Raw genomic sequence first — 18,712 nt, 5'->3', positions numbered from 1 at the left:
GAAAAAACTGGAAAAGCTACAAGTGGCGCAGAGGAATGACAGTCATTGTGGTGACGGCTGCAGTGGTGACTGTATCACCTGGTTTTTCATACACCGCTGAGAAGCCCTGAGTGTTAGACTGGGTGAACTTTGGGTCGCTGGTGCTCGGCGAACGCTAACAGGTATTTAATTTATTATCATAATTATGTGTAGAGTGAAGTTTAACAAATGTAGTTAGCATCTGATTTAAAAATATATATAATTATATAACAACATCCAATATAAGCAGCTAACTTTTATTTATTAAGCAAAAATATGTGTAGTAATTGTTTTCACACACCTCTCAAATCTGTACATTTCTCTGCTCCCTGTTGCAGGAAGCCCTATGAGCTAAAATGGGCCAGTGTGTGGTAACCACACTGTGGCTGTGGTTTTGTAGTGTGTTGTGGCTCAGTGTTGCATAATTAGTATGTATTGAAGTATAACAATTAAACTATAAAGAAGAGAATAGCAGCAGTGTACACAGGCTGGAGAACCAGTTAGATAAACATCAGGCTGACTGGAATGGCCAGATGCTTTCTTTATCTATTAAACATTTCTGATGCAGGTGTCACAAAGCTGCCTTCAGCCTAATGGAGGACTCCAAGCAGCTTTTGGCTGCCAGGTCAGAGGAGAGTCAGCGAAACGGCTGCTGCGGCTTAGATACAAAGACGGTGGAGGATTTCAGACGGAGGCTCAAATACTTCTTCATGAATCCCTGCGAGAAGTACAGAGCCAGGGGTCGGAAACCATGGAAACTGACGATACAAATATTAAAAATTGCAATCACTACTATCCAGGTAATCCTTTAGTTACGTGTGAATGTGTACAGAGGTCGGGAGCTACTTGTTTTTTACCTGTGAGACTTTCTTTCTCCCCCTGTTTCCAAACAGTTGGTGTCTTTTGGACTGAGTAATGAAATGATGGTGACTTTCAAGGATGAAAATTTGATGACATTCAGAAATCTGTTTCTCAAAGGATACAAGGATCACCGGCACGGAAGCCTTTCCCTTTATACCAAAAGAGATGTGAATGAGCACATTCACTACATTATCAACAGGGTACTGAAACCTTTGTTTAATCACGTGGCATCTTCTATTTAATTCTAATTTTACACCATTAAAAGATGTTTTCTGTTTTCTCTTTGTCTGTTTTTTCAGTATACCAATCTCCAAAACCTGACTGTAGGTAATCTTGCATATGAGCTCATTAATGGCGACTACACTCCTCTGACTTTGTGTCAAGTGTTTTATAGAAACAGCACCATCGATCCTGAAAACGACACCTTTGATATTGATCCGCATATTGATAAAGGTACAAAAACATGAAGTAGCTGCAACACTGTTTAAGTCCATGCTTAATATTCTGTGCAAGATATATTTATTGAAGCTGATTCATGGCAAGAATGGAAAATAATCACACTGTGCACTTGTGACGTGAAAAGAGGAAGCTTGTTCTACTCTTCACAGGGATTCATGCTTCATCGTTCCTCTGCTAAATAATACAAACTGAAATAACTTCTGAACACATTTTCTCCACCACAGATTGTATTTCCATACACCCTATGCAATCATTGAGCAACGACACTCTGGCAACGCATCCCAACTTCTCTTTGGATTTCAGAAGGTGGCTAAACTAAAAATATTGGTTTCATGTCCAATGATAAGAGTGTTGGCTGCTAATATATGTTTGTGTGTCCAGGCTGCTATCTGTGAACATCTACCTAACTCTGAAAACCATCAATCTGCAGACTGTGCGGCACCACGAGCTACCAGACTGTTATGACTTCCACATAGTGGTTGGTGACACTATCTGAAAAGTGCCACAATCTCAAAGATATATTTTCTATAATATTTTAGGAGATTTTACAAGCTCAGTGACGAACCATCCTTTGTTTTTACACAGATCATTTTTGACAATCGTGCACACAGCGGAAAGATAAAGGTTGATATTGAAAATGATGTTAGAATTTATGAATGCAGTGACTGGAACGTGGAAGGCACATGTGAGTAGAAATAGTACTGAGAGACACCAGGAAGCAAAATATTTGTTAGTGTTAGTCAAACGCCAGCAGGGGGCACAGTAACACTTTTCTGCTTTTCATAATACAGCTGTGTTCAGACTCATAGGCATGAATGTCATGGTCATTTTGTGCTTTTAATGATTTCTTTGAGGTCTTCTTTTTCCAGGGTCGAATGAGAATTGGATACAAAAGGGTTTTTTTGGTCAAAAGTATAATAAGTGGTGCAGAAAGTTTTACATCAGCATGTACTGAGAGGGTGTTGACCAAGAAAGAAGCTACTGTTCCCAAATCAACACCTTTAAGAAAACCCAAATGCATTCTGGAGAAAAGTTTCAGATGTTCAGACCAGATAGACTGACCTATTTGGCCACAGTGGTGAGGGGTAAGTTTAGAGGAATAAAGGTGAGGCTTTCAAACCCAAGAACAGTGTACCAACTGTTTTTCCTGCCACTGGTACTGGTACATTGTACAAAATGGGTAGAATAATTATAATGATGGAGAAGCACATCCAAATTCTTCAACGTCACCTCAAATTGACAGGTAGATGGTTGAAACTTGGGCACAGTTAGGTGTTTCAAAAGGACAAACACATCAAACTGGTTTTGGAATGGATAATATAGATCAGCGGTCCCCAACCCCCGAGCCTCGGACCGGTACCGGTCCGTGAGTCGTTTGGTACCGGGCCACGAGAGTTGAGGCTCAGGTGTGAAATGTATGGTTTTCAGGGTTTTTATCAGTTTTCAGCGTTATTTTGTTATCGTTTTTATTGTTAACTCGATTTTCCTGGGTCTTTTCACGTGTGTTATGAATAAATCTTCTTTTTTTCGATACTGGTACTAGTTTTATTTTGTTATATTTATCCGGGACACCTTAAAGGCCGGTCCGTGAAAATATTGTCGGGCATAAACTGGTCCGTGGCACAAAAAAGGTTGGGGACCGCTGATATAGATGATAATTTCATTTCTCATTAGAAATTTTTGGACTATGCTTGAAAGCTGGGCTCATGTCATGAAACCAACCAATTCAAATGAACCCTACCAATTCTGCAAATATGCTCACATATCCAGCCAGAATTACACAAGAAGCTTGTTGATGGCTAACAGAAGCATTTATTTGAGGTGCAACTCACTGAAGGACATTTAAACAAATATTAGTGGGGGTGTGTGTACATGTTTGAGCTGCTATGTCTAACTTTGACCCTATGTGGATTTGAGAAAATCCAATGTAAATCCAATGTCGTACGCTGTACAATCGTTCCACCCTGGAAAACAAACAGTTCAATCAAATCACTAAAAACCCCAAATTACTATGACATCCATGCCCATATTGAGTGTTCGTAATCTTTTGATTGCAACTGTACCTGCATGATCCAAGAAATGACAAAGGTTATGTCTCAGTTTTATAGAGACAGAGCCCCAAAATATTAACACCTGACCTCAAATGTTCTAGCTGGGAAGAACGATTATCTCCTCTTGTCGTTTGATTCTGTGGTCTTCCTCGCCTGTTTCGCCTCTCTCATCCTCTGCATACGATCTGTCGTCCATGGCATCCAGCTCCAGTTTGTAAGTATCACCACAGAAATACTTTTAGCATCTGGCTCAGTTAAGACACTAAACAGCACCCGAGGCAGCCCATAATTATAGTTGATGAGGTCAATCAAGTAATGTTCTCTATACTTTTGGTGAGGGGCTTTACATACTGGTAACATGATGTAGTTTTTAAGAAGAGCACATATAATTTTGTGAAAAACTCTTGAGCCACCTTTCATTTCTTTATATTTTGCGGGGAAAATGGGACATAGGTGCAGAGATTTATGGAAACATACAAACATGTTGGCATGACCACCTTTATTCTTCTGTCTATCAAGATGATTTGACACTACCACTTATTTTCAGTCCAGTCCTTCTGTAATTTGGCGTAACTCTTGATAGCCATGCTTCCACCTAAGACTGTTTCTGATGAGGCTAGATGCACTTTCAGATATTGTTCTTCAGCTCTAGATAGTGTTAGGCCTGCCACTTCTTTTCTTTTCCCGTTTCCTCAGATTTTTAGGGATACACTGCACACCATAAAGAGATATCCCAAATTATGGCATAATAGCTCTTTAGAAATCACCTTGTTATTGCAAAAATATATTTTATGCCCGTCAAACTGTGTTATCTTTGTCATTTTTTGTAAATTCAACTTATGAAATGGGAACAATTGATGTGTGACATGTTTTAACAGACTGCCAATGTGTGAAGATACAATTTAAAATTTATTCAAAGATGTTTGATATGTGTAGACCCAAAACCATAGTCAGGTGACTCAAGATTTTTGCACAGTATTGCTTTATAGTATTAGCTAATAGACTAAGCATGTTAAAATGTGCCTGTTACTACTGCCTGTAGTAACATCTCATTAGCTGACTTGTTTGACAGTCTGTTTGTTTGATAAATTTCTCATATGTAGGAGTTCAGCATATTTTTCAGTGCCTACTACAATAAAACTGTGTCCTGGTCAGACCGCATGGAGTTTGTGAATGGCTGGTACATCCTCATTATTGTCAGTGACATAATGACCATCACTGGATCAGTGCTGAAAATTGGGATACAAACAAAGGTTTTCTCTTTTTTTCTTTTAGAAATCAGTGAATATTTTCTAAATGGTCTGAAATCAGTATGTAAAAACACTTATACTTGGCCAATAAACACGATTCTGATTCTGATGTAAAGGGTTGCAGAATTATCAAATTTATCAGTAGTATTTTTTTTCTTTTGCAGTTCTTAACAAACTATGACGTCTGCAGTATCTTGCTGGGAACAGCCACGATGCTTGTCTGGGTTGGTGTGATTCGTTACCTGAGTTTCTTCAAGAAGTACAATGTAAGACTTTCCTAACAGTGCCTAATAAAAAATACTTTATACAAATAAAGAGCAAATGCATTTCCAGAGGGACTGGCATTTTTTCTTCTTCTTTTTGTTTTAGATCTTAATCTTAACCTTGAGGGCGGCTTTGCCCAACGTGTTTCGATTCTGCGTCTGTGCAGCCATAATCTACCTCGGGTACTGTTTCTGTGGCTGGATCGTCCTTGGACCTTACCACGACAAAGTATAAACACTTTAATTCATATTACAGTACAAACATTAGGGTGATCTGTTCCGACATGATTTCCAGAAACACGATGTCAGAATGTTAATCGTTATTTAAACATTGTTTTACAGTTCAGAACACTGGCTAAAGTGACAGAGTGCCTCTTCTCTCTCCTCAATGGTGATGATATGTTTTCCACCTTTCTGAGGATGAGAGACAAAACCTACATGGTGTGGCTCTTCAGCAGACTCTACCTCTATTCCTTCATCTCTATCTTCATCTACATGGTGCTCAGTCTGTTCATTGCTCTTATCACTGACACGTACGAAACCATCAAGGTCAGTCCGAGCCACCCTGATATTTGATATCTTGCGGGGATGTAATTTACTGTTGAATTTGAGCATATTTTATTTATTTATGTATTTATGTATTTATTCTTATAATGGTTCTTTTTTTCAGCATCATCAGAAAGACAAGGAGCCAGTGTCCCAGCTTCAGGCCTTCATTGCAGAGTGCATAGATCAGCCTGAGTCTGGACAATACCAGAATACTGACGAGTCGACCTGCTGCATGTTTTCAAGTGGTTGCTTTGGATAACAGGGTGTAGTATCATCTTTTTGCCAATTGTGAGCAACGGGTTGCCCTCATGTGACTGCAAAATGCCCCACAGGGTCCTGAGAGTCTGTATAGAGCCTTTGTTAACACTATTGGGTGATAGTGATGGAATATCTTCCAACTTAAACAGATGTACTTTTACTTGAGTTCTGACTTTTTTAGAACTAGTAAATTAGCAAAGTTCCTATGTTAAGGACATGCTGATATTATATGGCCACATTATAAACCAATGTAACATCAATATCAAGCATTGCCGTATAAATATGTCAAATAATATTCTCTTCTTGCCAGTGTTGCATTCAAACATGGAGGGCAGATGTCTCAGACATTAGTGGAGAAAAACACTAAGAAGAACTTCCTCCTGGCTACACAACAACGATGTAACTTGGCGATCTTTTATATACAAGCACTTAAGGAGAAAATTTAAACATATTTCTATTTTCATAATCATTTATCCAACTTGGAGTCTTCCTACCCTAGCTGACATTGGTTGAACAGTGGGGTTCACCCTGGACAGGTCGCTAGTCCATCACAGGGTCAACACAGAGAGAAAAACAATCATTCACACTCACATTAGCACATATGGCCAATTTAGAATCACCATTAGCCGAACAAGCACATCTTTGGACTGGGAGTAAACTGGAGCACTTGGAGGAAATCCACACAGGGAGAACATGCAAAGTCCAACAGAGGGTACAAACCCAGAACCTTCTCGCTGTGAGGAAACCATGCTAAAAGATGCAACTCTCAAATAAACTTCACAACTTAAATGCAAAGTAAAGTGAAAGTGAATTTCCTGAAACGTAATTGCTTTTCATCTCTTTATTTTGTGCTGAGCACAGTTTTTTTTTTGTCATCAATACAGAAGCATATCCTATGACCTGTATAAATTACTTTGTGTATTTTTGCTATACTTGTATTTTTTCTTTTGCACAAAATGTCAAATTGAGCACCTTATTTAGATAATAAAGTTTGAATTTCAGTACTGAAAGCTTCTTAGGAGTAGTCATGTCCCTTCTGGATATATTTCAGCGCATCTTTAGCCATAACAGTGGCACCTATTTTAAATTTAATCTGACTTTTTTCTCACAAACATGGTCGGCAAAATATCTGAAAATAAAACATTTGTTTCAGCTGAATTAATTTTACCTCACAGCACTTATGACATGTGCCAATGATGTCTCTGAACCAATCATAGCACAGAAGCAGCTCTTATAAAGTCATCAGTGACCTTAAGATCAGCAGATCTTAGCTCTGTTTGATCTCACTGCTGCTTTCAACACTGATGATCAGGACATTTCAACTCAAAGACTTTATGATCCAGTTGATTTAACGGGTTCAGATTCTTAATTGGGTCTCATTGTATTGTACCTAAAGGCTCGGGGTTTTTTTGTTTCAATTATTTGATTTAGATCTGCATAAATGAACATTCAATCAGGAGTTCTACAAGGGTCTGTCCTTGGCCCATTACTCTTTAACCTTTACATGCTCCTGCTTGGTATTACCATAGAGAATAATAATATATCCTATCATTCTTATGCAAATGATACTGATGTGCCTACCTTGTTCCTTTGATGATTTAACCCCTGTACATAACCTAATAAGCTTCTCTGATGACATTAACTACTGGATGTCTACAAACCCTTTGAACAGAGCTGAACAGAGACAAGACAGAAATATTTGTTGTTGGTTCAGAAAGTCAGAGACAGAATTTTTTTTTTTTTTTACACTAATCATCTCTTTTGCGAGTAAGTTGGGAATCCTTGCATTATTTTGGACAATGATCTTAGTTTTGATAATCATATTAATAAGGTTATCAGAAGTGCTTTCTGTCACATATCAAAAGTTAGAAAATTCTCAAACTGGCTCAGGGAAATTGGTCCTTATAGTCAAATCAAGAAGTTTAGACTAGTGAAACACACTATTTGCAGGATTATCCAATTTATCAGTTGTACAGTTTCAGCTCGCCCAGAATGCAACAGTTAGAGTCCTGACCTGAAGTGAATTACCTCTATCACTCGCATTTTACTTTTTTGTAAGGTTCTACTGTCTTGTTTTCATTGTCTTGAGGCATTATCTTCTATTTCAAGCACAATGAGTCTATGTGTAATGACAATTAATTTGGCAGCCGTCAAAACAGGCTTTATGTGTAGTAATACTTCCTGCAGCCACAGGGGGCGCTGCAGTGACATTTATGACACCTGACTGTGGCACCTGACGGCATTTCTCATTTGCATAATGTACACCCAATGCACGGCCCTCATACTGGTTGCCTAACAACGGTGCCACCAATAACAATGCAGTTTGATTGGACGACAGCGGAGGAATAGACTTCAAAAAAAAAAAAATACAAACGCCGCAGCAGCCAGAGTCTGCCCATTAACCTGTGGAGGTATTTCCTGGGCTGTGTCGGGAGTTTTGATACTTATTGCCGCTGTTGACAGGATGTTGACTGGAGTCTACACTGGAGTTGGAGGTGTTTTCAGGGAAGGAGTGTATTAACCGTGCCAGCAGCAGCACGGAGCTAAACTGTTGGATTTAGTTGACCCGTTTCACGCCCTTGAGTGAGTATCTTTGTAGTGTTGTCATGTTAGCATGGCTATTAATTATCCTGTTGGCTAACTAACATCACGGGGGAGACACGGCATGTGTGAACGTTATTTATGCTTAGCAGCGTTAAGCTTCTAAGGTATTTCTCTATAGCCATGTAGAGGTCTAGCAAACGACACAGCAAAGTAAGCAAGCATGTTTGCTGGACTACGTACGTTTAAGCAGCTCCTGACGTTAAGCATTGAGTGCGTCACGTCGTAGCACGTCTGACTTTATCGCCTCCTCAGTGTATGTATTTCTAGATAAAAGCTGTGTAAGCTCTCTGCTTCATTAGATAAACTGGGAAGAGTTGGCTTGTGAGGCAGCAGGCATTTCCCATGATTGGTGGTTGCGTCCAACCGTTTTTACACGCCCCAGCTTTTCAGTGCACCGTTTTTTCTTTTTATTCATCAACACAATGAAACTGTACCTGAATGCAAGTCACGGCATTAAGGCTGTGGGAGTGGCCCCTTTAGTTTAGTGTGTGGTTCAGCCTGTTTCACCGAGCATGTCAGTGATTAAAGTTAAAAAACAAACGCGTAGAACAAATGAGTCTGCCAGATTTACTCTCTGTAATGGATTCTCTTATTTTTATCTCTGTAATCCTTTGGTTTGAGGCTCAGATCATCTTACAGTCCAGCAGTTTGGATGCCAGTAACCAATAGGAGCACCCTTCTAAAACCCATTCGAATCCCCCTCCAAACCGGCACACATCTGACAGTTAATCCTGTGAGGATGAAGCTTCGGCTCAGATTATCTGTTGCTGGTCTGTCTCATGACTTGATGCTCTGTTGCAGCGCTCTGTTCCAGTGCTGTCCTCTGATCCACAACCCCCGGCTGCTTAATCCATCTCCCTGGTGACAACTTATGACCTCGTGTCCTGATGTGTTGGTGATATGGGAGAGTGGTGGACAACTGAGGCATCAATGGGTAACTTTTGTGTGTGTGTGTGTGTGTGTGTGTGTGTGTGTGTGTGTGTGTGTGTGTGTGTGTGTGTGTGCTAAAACGATGCATTTGATAGAGCACTTCAAGAATAGCAAGTCCCATTAGCTTTTTTTTTTTTTTTTTTTTGGAGGGGGGCTCTTTAGAGGTGACCCACATTTTTGTTCTCATTTCTCATCTGCAACCTAATTCAAGCCTCTCTTTAGAGGAAGAGAGCAGTAGATGTAATGTTTCCACAGTTTCAATATTTTTCCCTTTCTTTGTTCTGTGTTTACAGAAAACTATGAGATATCCAGCATATCACATGTTACGATGTCACCCTCGAGACAGAACAACTTTGTGTCATCGTACTCGTTTCCCTTGGCAAAAAGCTTCTACAGTGTAATAAGTGCCTTTTGCACAGAGGATAACATTCTTCAGTGCATTTCATACATCAATCAGGTATGGAAGGCCCTAGGTTTATTATTATTATTATTATGATTGTTATTATTGATTGTTATTATTACTACTTGAAGTGTTTGGTTTATATGCAAACGTTTTATTGTCTCCAAAAAGATAACCCCTAGACAAGGACATACTTTTAATTTCCATCCCCCCACAGGAGCTCGCCTCACTGGGCCTCTCCTCTACGTATATTGAGGCCACCTCACCAGAGGGGACTGGCCTGAATGCAGTACTGGCTCTGAATGCCATGTATGAGCTGCTACAGATTCACAGGCGAACTATGAGCACTGTAGAAGGGCTTGAGAAAGAGCAGCTAAAGAAATCCAGCACCATGGAGCTTATGCAGACGAGCAATACCAGACTCAAGGCATGTATAACCGCTGATCTTTCTTTTAATGTACTTCCAAGAGAGAAAGTGTCTCTTTCGTTTCTCTGTGGAGCCAACATTTTATTTCTTCGGGCTATAATCTGCGTACAGATGTCTTGGAGTAAAGGTGGAGTAATGCAGTGTCACATTTTTCACCTCTTAGAGATATGAAAACACGGTAGTGTGTAAACACTGTGAATATCCCCACTGAACATTGTCAGTCAAGCAAAGACTGACCTTTTACAGCTGTGTGCTGGGAGGTCTTGACGTGCTTTCTGTCACTTTGATGGTATCTGGTTGTGATGCATAGTCCCTCTGTTTTGTTTTTTTTGTTTGTTTTGTTTTGTTTTTTTCTAAACATGCTGCTAGAAAAAATAAAGGTCATTTGATTCACATAGAATTTCATTTGATTATTATTTATTTGTAGTGTATTTTTTTTTTAGTTTATTCGATTATTTAATTTGATTTATAGAAAATCTTCAGACGGCACATAACAGTTACGTCATGTATCATGTGTTTCCTTCCAGGATCAGTTGGAACTGTCAATAAGGGAGAAATCTGGTCTGCATGAAATGGAGAGGCAGCTGCAACTGAAAATTAAGACTTTGCAGAGCTGCTTAAAAACAGAAAAGGATGAGGTAAAGCTTCTTCTTACACTGTGGTTTTGTTACTAATACTAGTTATTTCAGGATGCAAAAACCTGACAGCTTGTAAATAATCAATTATTTCTGGACAGGTCCAGAAGCTCCAAAGTATCATTGCTAGCCGTGCCTCTCAGTACAGTCATGATGCCAAAAGAAAAGAGAGAGAAGCTGCAAAGCTCAGAGAGCGCCTCAGCCAGCTGCTGGTTGACAGAAAGGATAAGAAACTAGGTAAATGTGCTTAACTTAAACAAACAATGATTTGCATAATTTTGTGTCAGTTCTGTTGGATTTTCTGTTTTTCCTCAAATAGCTATCGATGTACTGAATTCCTTGGGACGGTCAGATGGGAAAAGGGGTCACTGGAAGACTGCAAAAGCGACAGCCAGGTATTTTGAAAGTGAAATTCATTTAACCATGTAAACTGAAAAATGTGTAGTATTATTTGCATAAACTGATATGTCATTGATTTCTGCAGCCACGAGGGTGAGATGTACAAGTCTTTGCTCAGTGACTACGAGGCAAGTCAGAAGTCTTTGATGCTGGAGAACGCTGAGCTTAAGAAAGTCCTCCAGCAGATGAAGAAGGAGATGATTCATATCCTGAGTCCACGCAGTTCTTCTGGCCGAGGAGCCACTGCTGATGACAGCCTGGAGCAGGTATTTGAGACACACACACACACACACACACACCCCCCTCTGGTAGATGGGTTTGAAAAGATTGATGGTTCTCTTATGGACAGGAAACCATCCAGATGGTGAATCATGAAGCTGTTCAGGGCTTTGTTGTAAATTACTTTAGATCATTAGAGGTGGGAATCAATATGATATTATCACAATATTATTGTGAATTTTTATTTTATTTTTTTAACGCTATACTGTATGTTGCTATCAGTCTGCAGTCGGATAGGGTCAAGTTGGTAATCACATGCAATAAGTTCCTGATGAGACAGAAACTAACTGTGATTGTCAAAAATATCACTTCTAATCCTGTCTATAGAAAGTCACATTTAACTATTACATTTCCATTGGCAGCTGGTTGAGTCAAATTCTCTCGAGTTGTGCTCACTGACAAAGCCTCATTCAAATTGATGGAAACAAGGTAGCAGTTAGTCTGCATTTAGAAATTAGACGGCATTTATTTGAAGGTTTTCAAATAAATGCCGTCTCTCCTAGAGTGATTTCAGTCAATCAAGTCAGACTGCAACTGTTTGTAGAAAGGTTACCTCGTATAAGTTGAGATGAGCCCCCTTATTCATAGCATTTTCATTTATTTAAAATGTCGATATTTGGTGTCACTGTATCGATACAATATCGCCATAGAAAATATGTTCCTACATACGTACACACATGTGGTAGTGACGAGAATCCCTGAGAGTATCTGGGCAACAACAAGGAATGAGACGCCATCTTGTGGTGTTACTTGGTGTTGAAGTAGAATATTTAACAAAGCAGACCAATACGTTGTCTTACGCAACCTTGACAAATGGACTCAGCCAATACACCAATAGATCATACCTGTAAGCGAAAGTGGTACAATGCTTTAGTCTTGTTACCATATTAAATTGTTGCTTTTGTTTGTTTTTTGCATAGAGATACTTTCAAAATACAAAGAGCACTAAAACTGGTCCATAAATGTTTACCAGAGTATTAGAAATGACATGTCTGAAGTTCAGATCTCCTGATTTCCTCCTTTTAAGCCCACTATATTGTTTTGGCTGATTTGCAGCATCATGATTCAGATGGGGAGGAGAAAACGGGAGACACCAGCAGAGACACTCTGGATCAGTCCTGTGAACATGCCAGGGAGCAGCTAACAAACAGCATCCGTCAGCAGTGGAGGAAGCTGAGGAACCATGTGGAGAAATTAGACAGCCAAGGTAGATTCGGCGTAGACACAATGGCACAACTTTAAACATTTTTCATCTGCAAAACCTTTCTTATGTAGCTGAATGTGTCATGCCTGGAAAGAAACCAAAATTATCAGCTTATCCATTTGGTTTTTGTTTGTCAAGTCTCTCAAGTGCAGAATCAGCTGGAGTCAAATAAAGAGATGATACCTCTGGAAACCCACGAGGATGAGATGGAGAGGATGAGGTGTGAAGTCCAGCAGTGCAAAGAGTTCATTCATGCACAACAGCAGCTACTTCAGGTCAGCATCTGATGAGAGGCAGTCAGTGTGTTTACAAAGGGGGGGGACATGTGTGTGCACGGGTTCTTACTATCTTGGTGGGGACCAAAATCCAGGTCCCCACAGGGTTGGAGGCATTTTTCACACTTAAAATATGGTTTTACTGTCAAGGTTACAATTGGGTTATGGTTAGGTTTAGGCTAAGGGTTAGGGTAAGCGGCTAGGGAAAGCATTATGTCAATGGGATGTCCCCACGAGGATGTTTCTGGCCTGTTAGTCAGTATCAAAAATGATTTAGGAACATTAAGAAATAATGTGCTATCAAAGGAATAACCACTCCTGCTTTTGCAGCAACAACTCAACACGTCGTTTGACGATGAGACTGCCGCTCTCCTTAATGACTGCTACACACTGGAGGAGAAGGAGCGTCTCAAAGAGGAATGGAGGCTCTTTGAAGAACAAAAGAGAAACTTCGAGAGGGAGAGAAAGAACTTCACCGAGGCTGCTATTCGTCTGGGCCGAGAGGTACTGAAGGCTTCTGATTTGGTCCCGTAGTTAAATTGAGCACACATTGTGATGGTGGTGCATTTATTTCTTTGGAATCGTTTTTTTTATTTCGACAGAAAAAGGCCTTCGAAGAGGATCGCGCTTCATGGCTCAAGAATCAGTTTTTGAATTTGACTCCCTTTACAGACCGAAGGAGATGCTCCTCATCAGATGGTCACAGTGCCTTATCAGTTAGTAAGTTGGTGCAATTTAAATTAAGGTGCTTTCTGGAGTGGGTGGTTGAATGACATAGCCTCTCAGTGGTTAAATGTTTTACTTACTAAAATTGGGCACAATATCAACCCCATTTCTGAAAAAGTTGGGATGCTGTGTAAATGCAAAGAATTTATTTTATTTATTTATTTTTAATTCCAGATTTTTATTCAGGGTAGAAACAACGACTCAGAACGCATCAAATGTTTTAAAATGGACAATTGTAAGAAAAATATTCACTCATTTTGAAATTCGATGCCATTAACAGTTTACCACTGAGCAGCATCCCCTCTTCTTTCTATCAATCGTCCATAAAATCTTACAAGAGAACAGTTTTCCGCTTTGCCACAGTCCATTTAAAAGCGTTTTAATCCGTAGAAGATGTCAGCATTTCTCGATCGTGTGCAGATATGGTCTCTTCTTTACATGATGGAGCTTCCACCTGTATTTGTGGGAGGCACAGCAAACCATGAGAGATTTCTGGAAGTTTTCCTGAGCCCGTGTCGTTACTTCCATGACAGAATCGTATCTGATTTTCATGCAGTGCTGCCTGAGAACCCAAAGATCAGACATCCAGTGTTTTCAGCCTTGTCCCTAGCACACAGAGATTTCCCCAGATTCCTCCAATCCTTTCAATCTCATTTACTGTAGATGATGACATATTCATGGTCTTTGCAATGTTATTTTAAGGAACACTATTCTGAATTTTGTGAACACATTTCCATCTTTCCTTTCTAGAAACTCAGCCTCTCTAAGATGCACTTTTTCTTTTCTTTTTTTTAAATGCACTCCATCATATTTCTGTTACTAACTAACCGATTTACTTGCGAAATGTTCCTCCTGCTGTTCTTTAGTACCACCTACTGTTCCAATCTGTTGTGGCCTCTGTCTGAGCTATGAAATGTGTCACTCCCATCAAATTTAAAATGAACCAATATTTCCCCCCCTCAGTTTAAACACTGGATCTGTTTCCTATGTTCTATTGTGAATACAATTTATGAGCTATCCAAATCATTGCACAGCTCCACAATATCACATCGCCAAGTCAGTCTTGTTTATTCAGTACCATCTGCTTGGGGACATCAGTGTGAAAGCTACAAAAACTTGGTGTAAGAGAAAGACTAACAAATAATCATTTTCTAATACTGCATATGAACACCTAATGCATTACCAGAAAACTGTTGTCCTTAAAACACGGTCTGTATTGCAGGAAGTGAGCCAGAGATCAGGTCTTCAGTGAAAGCTCAGCTGGCCAAATCATCTACCTACACGACGTTCTCCACTCCCAGATCTTCACAAAGTGCTGCTCTGCCATCAACTCCTGAACTTTACCGGACACTCCGCTTAATACCAGAAAGCAGGTATTAGTGAGTTACTAGATAACTGTTTTCAGGGACTGCATTTCATTCATGCAGTGAAATGCTCTGCACGATATTAAATGTGAATGTCTTAACAACAGATGCATGAATCAGTGAGGATAAGAGACTCTTACTTATTGTATATATTTTTCTCTTTTTAGTTCCTCCAGACATTCAAATCGAGGACTCTGGCAAGAGTGTAGCACCATTGAAGATGGAGATAATCGGGTCAAGGCAAAAAACGGAGGTCGATGCAGTGACTTGAGTATTTTCTCTATGGGTGAAGATGAGAACAGCCTCAATTAAAGAACTTTTAAGTGCCTTTTTTGTTTTTATCTCTGCAACAAAGTTTAGTTTCAATCTGTGGCTGAAATCCATCAGCTCTGAGCAATCATTTTTCAATGGATGTGCACAGACAATTCACCAAAGCTTGATCACACAAGAAAGCACTTTAAGTCTGCCATAGCTCATTTCTTTACTGACAATTCAGATTTTAAGCTGTTTCAAGGAAGGGTACCAAGCAATGATAAGAGTGTGTTGTAGCCAGAAATTCTTTTCTACCTGTTGATTGTACTGAAATTACCTTTTATGTTTACATAATCTATAAGTATAAATTATGACTTGAAGTATGTATTGCATTAACATTAGATCGATTAGATCTGCTCTCAAGAAGTAATAACAATAAAGATGTTTTTTAATATAATGAAATAAGTTTCCCTTTCATTTGTCGCCCCCTGGTGGATTGAATCGGGAGTTGCAATTAAGTGTGAACAACCGGAATCCGGGTATCGTCATCTTTGCTTTTGTCTCAGCAGCAACCAGCGTAGACGTGTTTCCCTCCGCCCAGCGTTTTATTTCAATCACAGAAAAGGCATAAAAATGTCGGGTTCATCCAACCTGGTGACCATGAAAAAGGTGGTACAGCAGCTTCGTTTTGAGGCGAGCATAAACAGAGTTAAGGTAAGTAAAAGTGACTTTTTTTCCCCTGACAATTAATGGAAAAATCTGCGAACAGCGCTAGCTGTTGCTGGATGCTAGCACCGTGATGCTAATTTGGCCGAAGTATCTGTGAAGCAGGGCGTTGTTTGTACCGAGGGGGAAGTGTTGAAGTTTCGCGCTGCTTGTAATCATAAAACAACGCCCGAGCAACATAAGATGACGACAAGATAGCTGTAGTTGGTTACGAATTTAACGAAGCGATTTAAGATCAAATGTTAAAACTCTAGCTTCGCAATACCCCCCCCCCAAGTGTAGCTAATGTTTTTACTTGACAAAATAATTATTCAAAGTAAGGTACTAGATGGTAAATTTCTTAAACTTACAGACCAGGGAAACGCCATGTATGAGACGGATGTATTATTTTGTTTTAATTTTTGTAAACTAAGTGTAGTGGGCATTCCTTTTTGAATTCACATTTTATGTTACTAATTATGTTATAAGATTTGAATAGGTAACTTGACATAAGCACATGATTGATGAATAATGAGAATGATCGTTTTTATTAGCTACTTCTGCAAATTCAAACACTGAACGTTTTTTCCAAATACTGTCTATAACGACATTCAAACAACCTAAAAGACTGGATTCAGTCATGGTTGGAGAAGATGTGCCTTGTTTACAGTTCCATGTAAATGAAGAGCGTCTATTTTAAAAGAATTCTTGCATTTCCAGTTGTACCGCAAGCAAAATTGGATACCAAGGCTTCATCTCTGATATTGGTCGGGCTTAAAAAGTGCATTCTACAGTTTCCTTCAGTTGTGCAGTGGAGTATTATTAGCCCTGTTCAGGTCTGCATCTTCAGGGGTGGCTGGTAGAGCAGGTCATCTGCCAATCGGAAGATTGGTGGTTCAGCCCCTAGGTCCTCCAGTCTGTATGGCAAACATTCTTGGGCAAGATGCTAACCCCGATGTTTGATAAACCTTCCAATAATGGCTGAATGAGCCATGTTATATAAAGCACTTTTACTGCTCAGGTAGAGTAGAAAAGCACTATAGAAGATCCAGTCCATTTTCCATTCTTCCCAGCTACAAAAAGCATCATACAGGTGACTGAGCAGTCATTCAAAAATATTGGGATGCACCTGCTCTAAGTGACTTTTTCTTGTCTTCACCAGGTTTCTCAGGCAGCTGCAGATCTACAACAGTTTTGCATACAGAATGCTCTCCAAGACCCCTTGCTCACCGGTGTGTCATCCAGCACCAACCCTTTCAGGCCACAGAAGGTCTGCTCCTTCTTGTGAAACCTCTGTGTCCATTGGTAAGCCAGCCACACTTTTGAATATGCACATACATGTTCTGTTGCTGCGCTACACATGCCGTCTTTACTGTGTATTCAGATTTCTTTCTTGAATTGAAAAACCTCTCAGACTTGACAGTAACATTGACAGTATTTTCTAATAAATTGATCTAACGCTTGTGTGACCTGCAGGTGGATACTAAAAGAGTTGCTTTTTTTAATACTATGAAACTTTGTTTCAGTTTATACAAATACTGTTGCATTGTAAATCAGTAAAAATAGTCTGAATAAAATCTTCTCATCCTGAGCTGTTTAACCATTTAAAATGATCATCTTTTCTTTTTTCCCTTCCTCTTGTTCTGTAGGCCTTCATTTTGATGCTACAGGGAAAAATTGACCTCAGCACTGCTCCTTATGCCAAGCCATTATACTGCCACGGGAAATCTCAAAAGTAGAACTCGATGGATTTAAAACAGGAAGAAGACTGGCTATTTTTAGATAAGGTAGAAGACAGGAGACGGTATTATTTTCCACGGCACAGTGTGATTTTTGACTCAATTATTGTGCCTTTTCTATTCTATTTTAGTCATCACTGTTCTCAACTTTTTTGTATTTAATGAATAAAATATTCTTTACTACTCAAGTTATTGCCATTATCTTTTTCTTGTTTAAAACAAAATCAGAATTCAGCAAATTGATATAGTTCCATATTATTGTCAAATTCAGCTAATATGAGGGAAATTACTTTCATGTAGCCTTGGAGGCAACAGTTATGGAAACAGCTTGTGTATGAATCATTAAATGGACCAAAGGAAGAGTTTGGGTCAAATTATGCTGCATTATACATGAAATTGGTGATGGGTGAAGTACTTCGATCTGTTTCTTGAGCCAAAATTAAAATGGGCACAGTGTAAAATTTATAGCAACTCTATATTTTCATGCTGTTTTTTATTTTTATTTTATTCTTTTTTTGCAGTGTCCCAGGTCATGATCGGGACTCCAAACTGTGATATTTAAATGTGCATACACAGAGTTTATAGTGCATTAAATTTGACAGGATTTGTTTCCTGTATTCAACTTACTGTACCATACCACCTTTATAAATAAAGCACTTTAAAATAAACCAGGGTCCACAAAGTGGTGTACATATACAAATAGCATAAGCAGAAAATAAATGAAAACATGAATAGAGAATTAGGGAAAAAAAACAGTCAACTTCTTAAAAAGTGCTAAAGGCTTCAGCAAATAAATGTTTTCTGAGTTTTAAACTCAGAAAGAGAAGAGGTCTGCTTAACCTGCAAGGCCAGATCATTCCACAACTTTGGAGCCGCTATAGCAAACGCACGGTCACCTCTAAATTTACGCCTAGTTTCGGCACCTTAAGGAGCTGCTGATTGGAGGACCTAAGGGAGCAGGCAGGCTGTAGTAGCTCAGTAGTTCAGGGACTCTGAAATTAGACCCAAGGGGTAGCAGATATAGGGAGAAAATAAGGCCTCAACCTGAACCCTGTAGGACTCCA

At 39.4% G+C, this 18,712-nt stretch overlaps 3 protein-coding genes across 3 annotated transcripts; all 3 read left to right on the top strand.

The window, feature by feature from the left end:
- The first annotated feature begins 54 nt into the window (after positions 1–54).
- LOC308383628 (mucolipin-3-like) lies at positions 55–6,672 on the top strand. The gene is made up of 13 exons (XM_080861672.1): positions 55–161; positions 587–818; positions 912–1,079; positions 1,179–1,332; positions 1,563–1,644; positions 1,720–1,816; positions 1,924–2,023; positions 3,491–3,603; positions 4,493–4,642; positions 4,804–4,905; positions 5,009–5,131; positions 5,245–5,451; positions 5,573–6,672. The coding sequence occupies exons 2-13, from the start codon at positions 612–614 to the stop codon at positions 5,708–5,710; spliced, it is 1,641 nt and encodes a 546-aa protein (XP_080717798.1). The 5' UTR covers positions 55–161; positions 587–611; the 3' UTR covers positions 5,711–6,672.
- A 1,380-nt stretch (positions 6,673–8,052) lies between these two features.
- ssx2ipa (synovial sarcoma, X breakpoint 2 interacting protein a) lies at positions 8,053–15,630 on the top strand. The gene is made up of 14 exons (XM_080907456.1): positions 8,053–8,292; positions 9,115–9,247; positions 9,537–9,700; positions 9,861–10,070; positions 10,598–10,708; positions 10,807–10,942; positions 11,025–11,100; positions 11,190–11,370; positions 12,440–12,590; positions 12,726–12,862; positions 13,193–13,366; positions 13,465–13,582; positions 14,811–14,961; positions 15,120–15,630. Exons 2-14 carry the CDS (start codon positions 9,214–9,216, stop codon positions 15,262–15,264), a joined length of 1,788 nt encoding a protein of 595 aa, XP_080763582.1. The 5' UTR covers positions 8,053–8,292; positions 9,115–9,213; the 3' UTR covers positions 15,265–15,630.
- Positions 15,631–15,754: 124 nt separating this feature from the next.
- On the top strand, positions 15,755–17,836 carry LOC308412844 (guanine nucleotide-binding protein G(I)/G(S)/G(O) subunit gamma-5-like). Its single transcript, XM_080907460.1, has 3 exons — positions 15,755–15,918; positions 17,072–17,214; positions 17,559–17,836. The coding sequence occupies exons 1-2, from the start codon at positions 15,838–15,840 to the stop codon at positions 17,195–17,197; spliced, it is 207 nt and encodes a 68-aa protein (XP_080763586.1). The 5' UTR covers positions 15,755–15,837; the 3' UTR covers positions 17,198–17,214; positions 17,559–17,836.
- The last annotated feature ends 876 nt before the right edge of the window (positions 17,837–18,712 follow it).

The sequence above is a fragment of the Rhamphochromis sp. 'chilingali' genome (genome assembly GCF_963969265.1).
Source record: "Rhamphochromis sp. 'chilingali' genome assembly, chromosome: 16".
Taxonomy (NCBI): Eukaryota; Metazoa; Chordata; class Actinopteri; order Cichliformes; family Cichlidae; genus Rhamphochromis; species Rhamphochromis sp. 'chilingali'.
The sequence above is the reverse complement of the archived record's forward strand: the minus strand, read 5'-3'. Positions and strand labels throughout refer to the sequence as shown.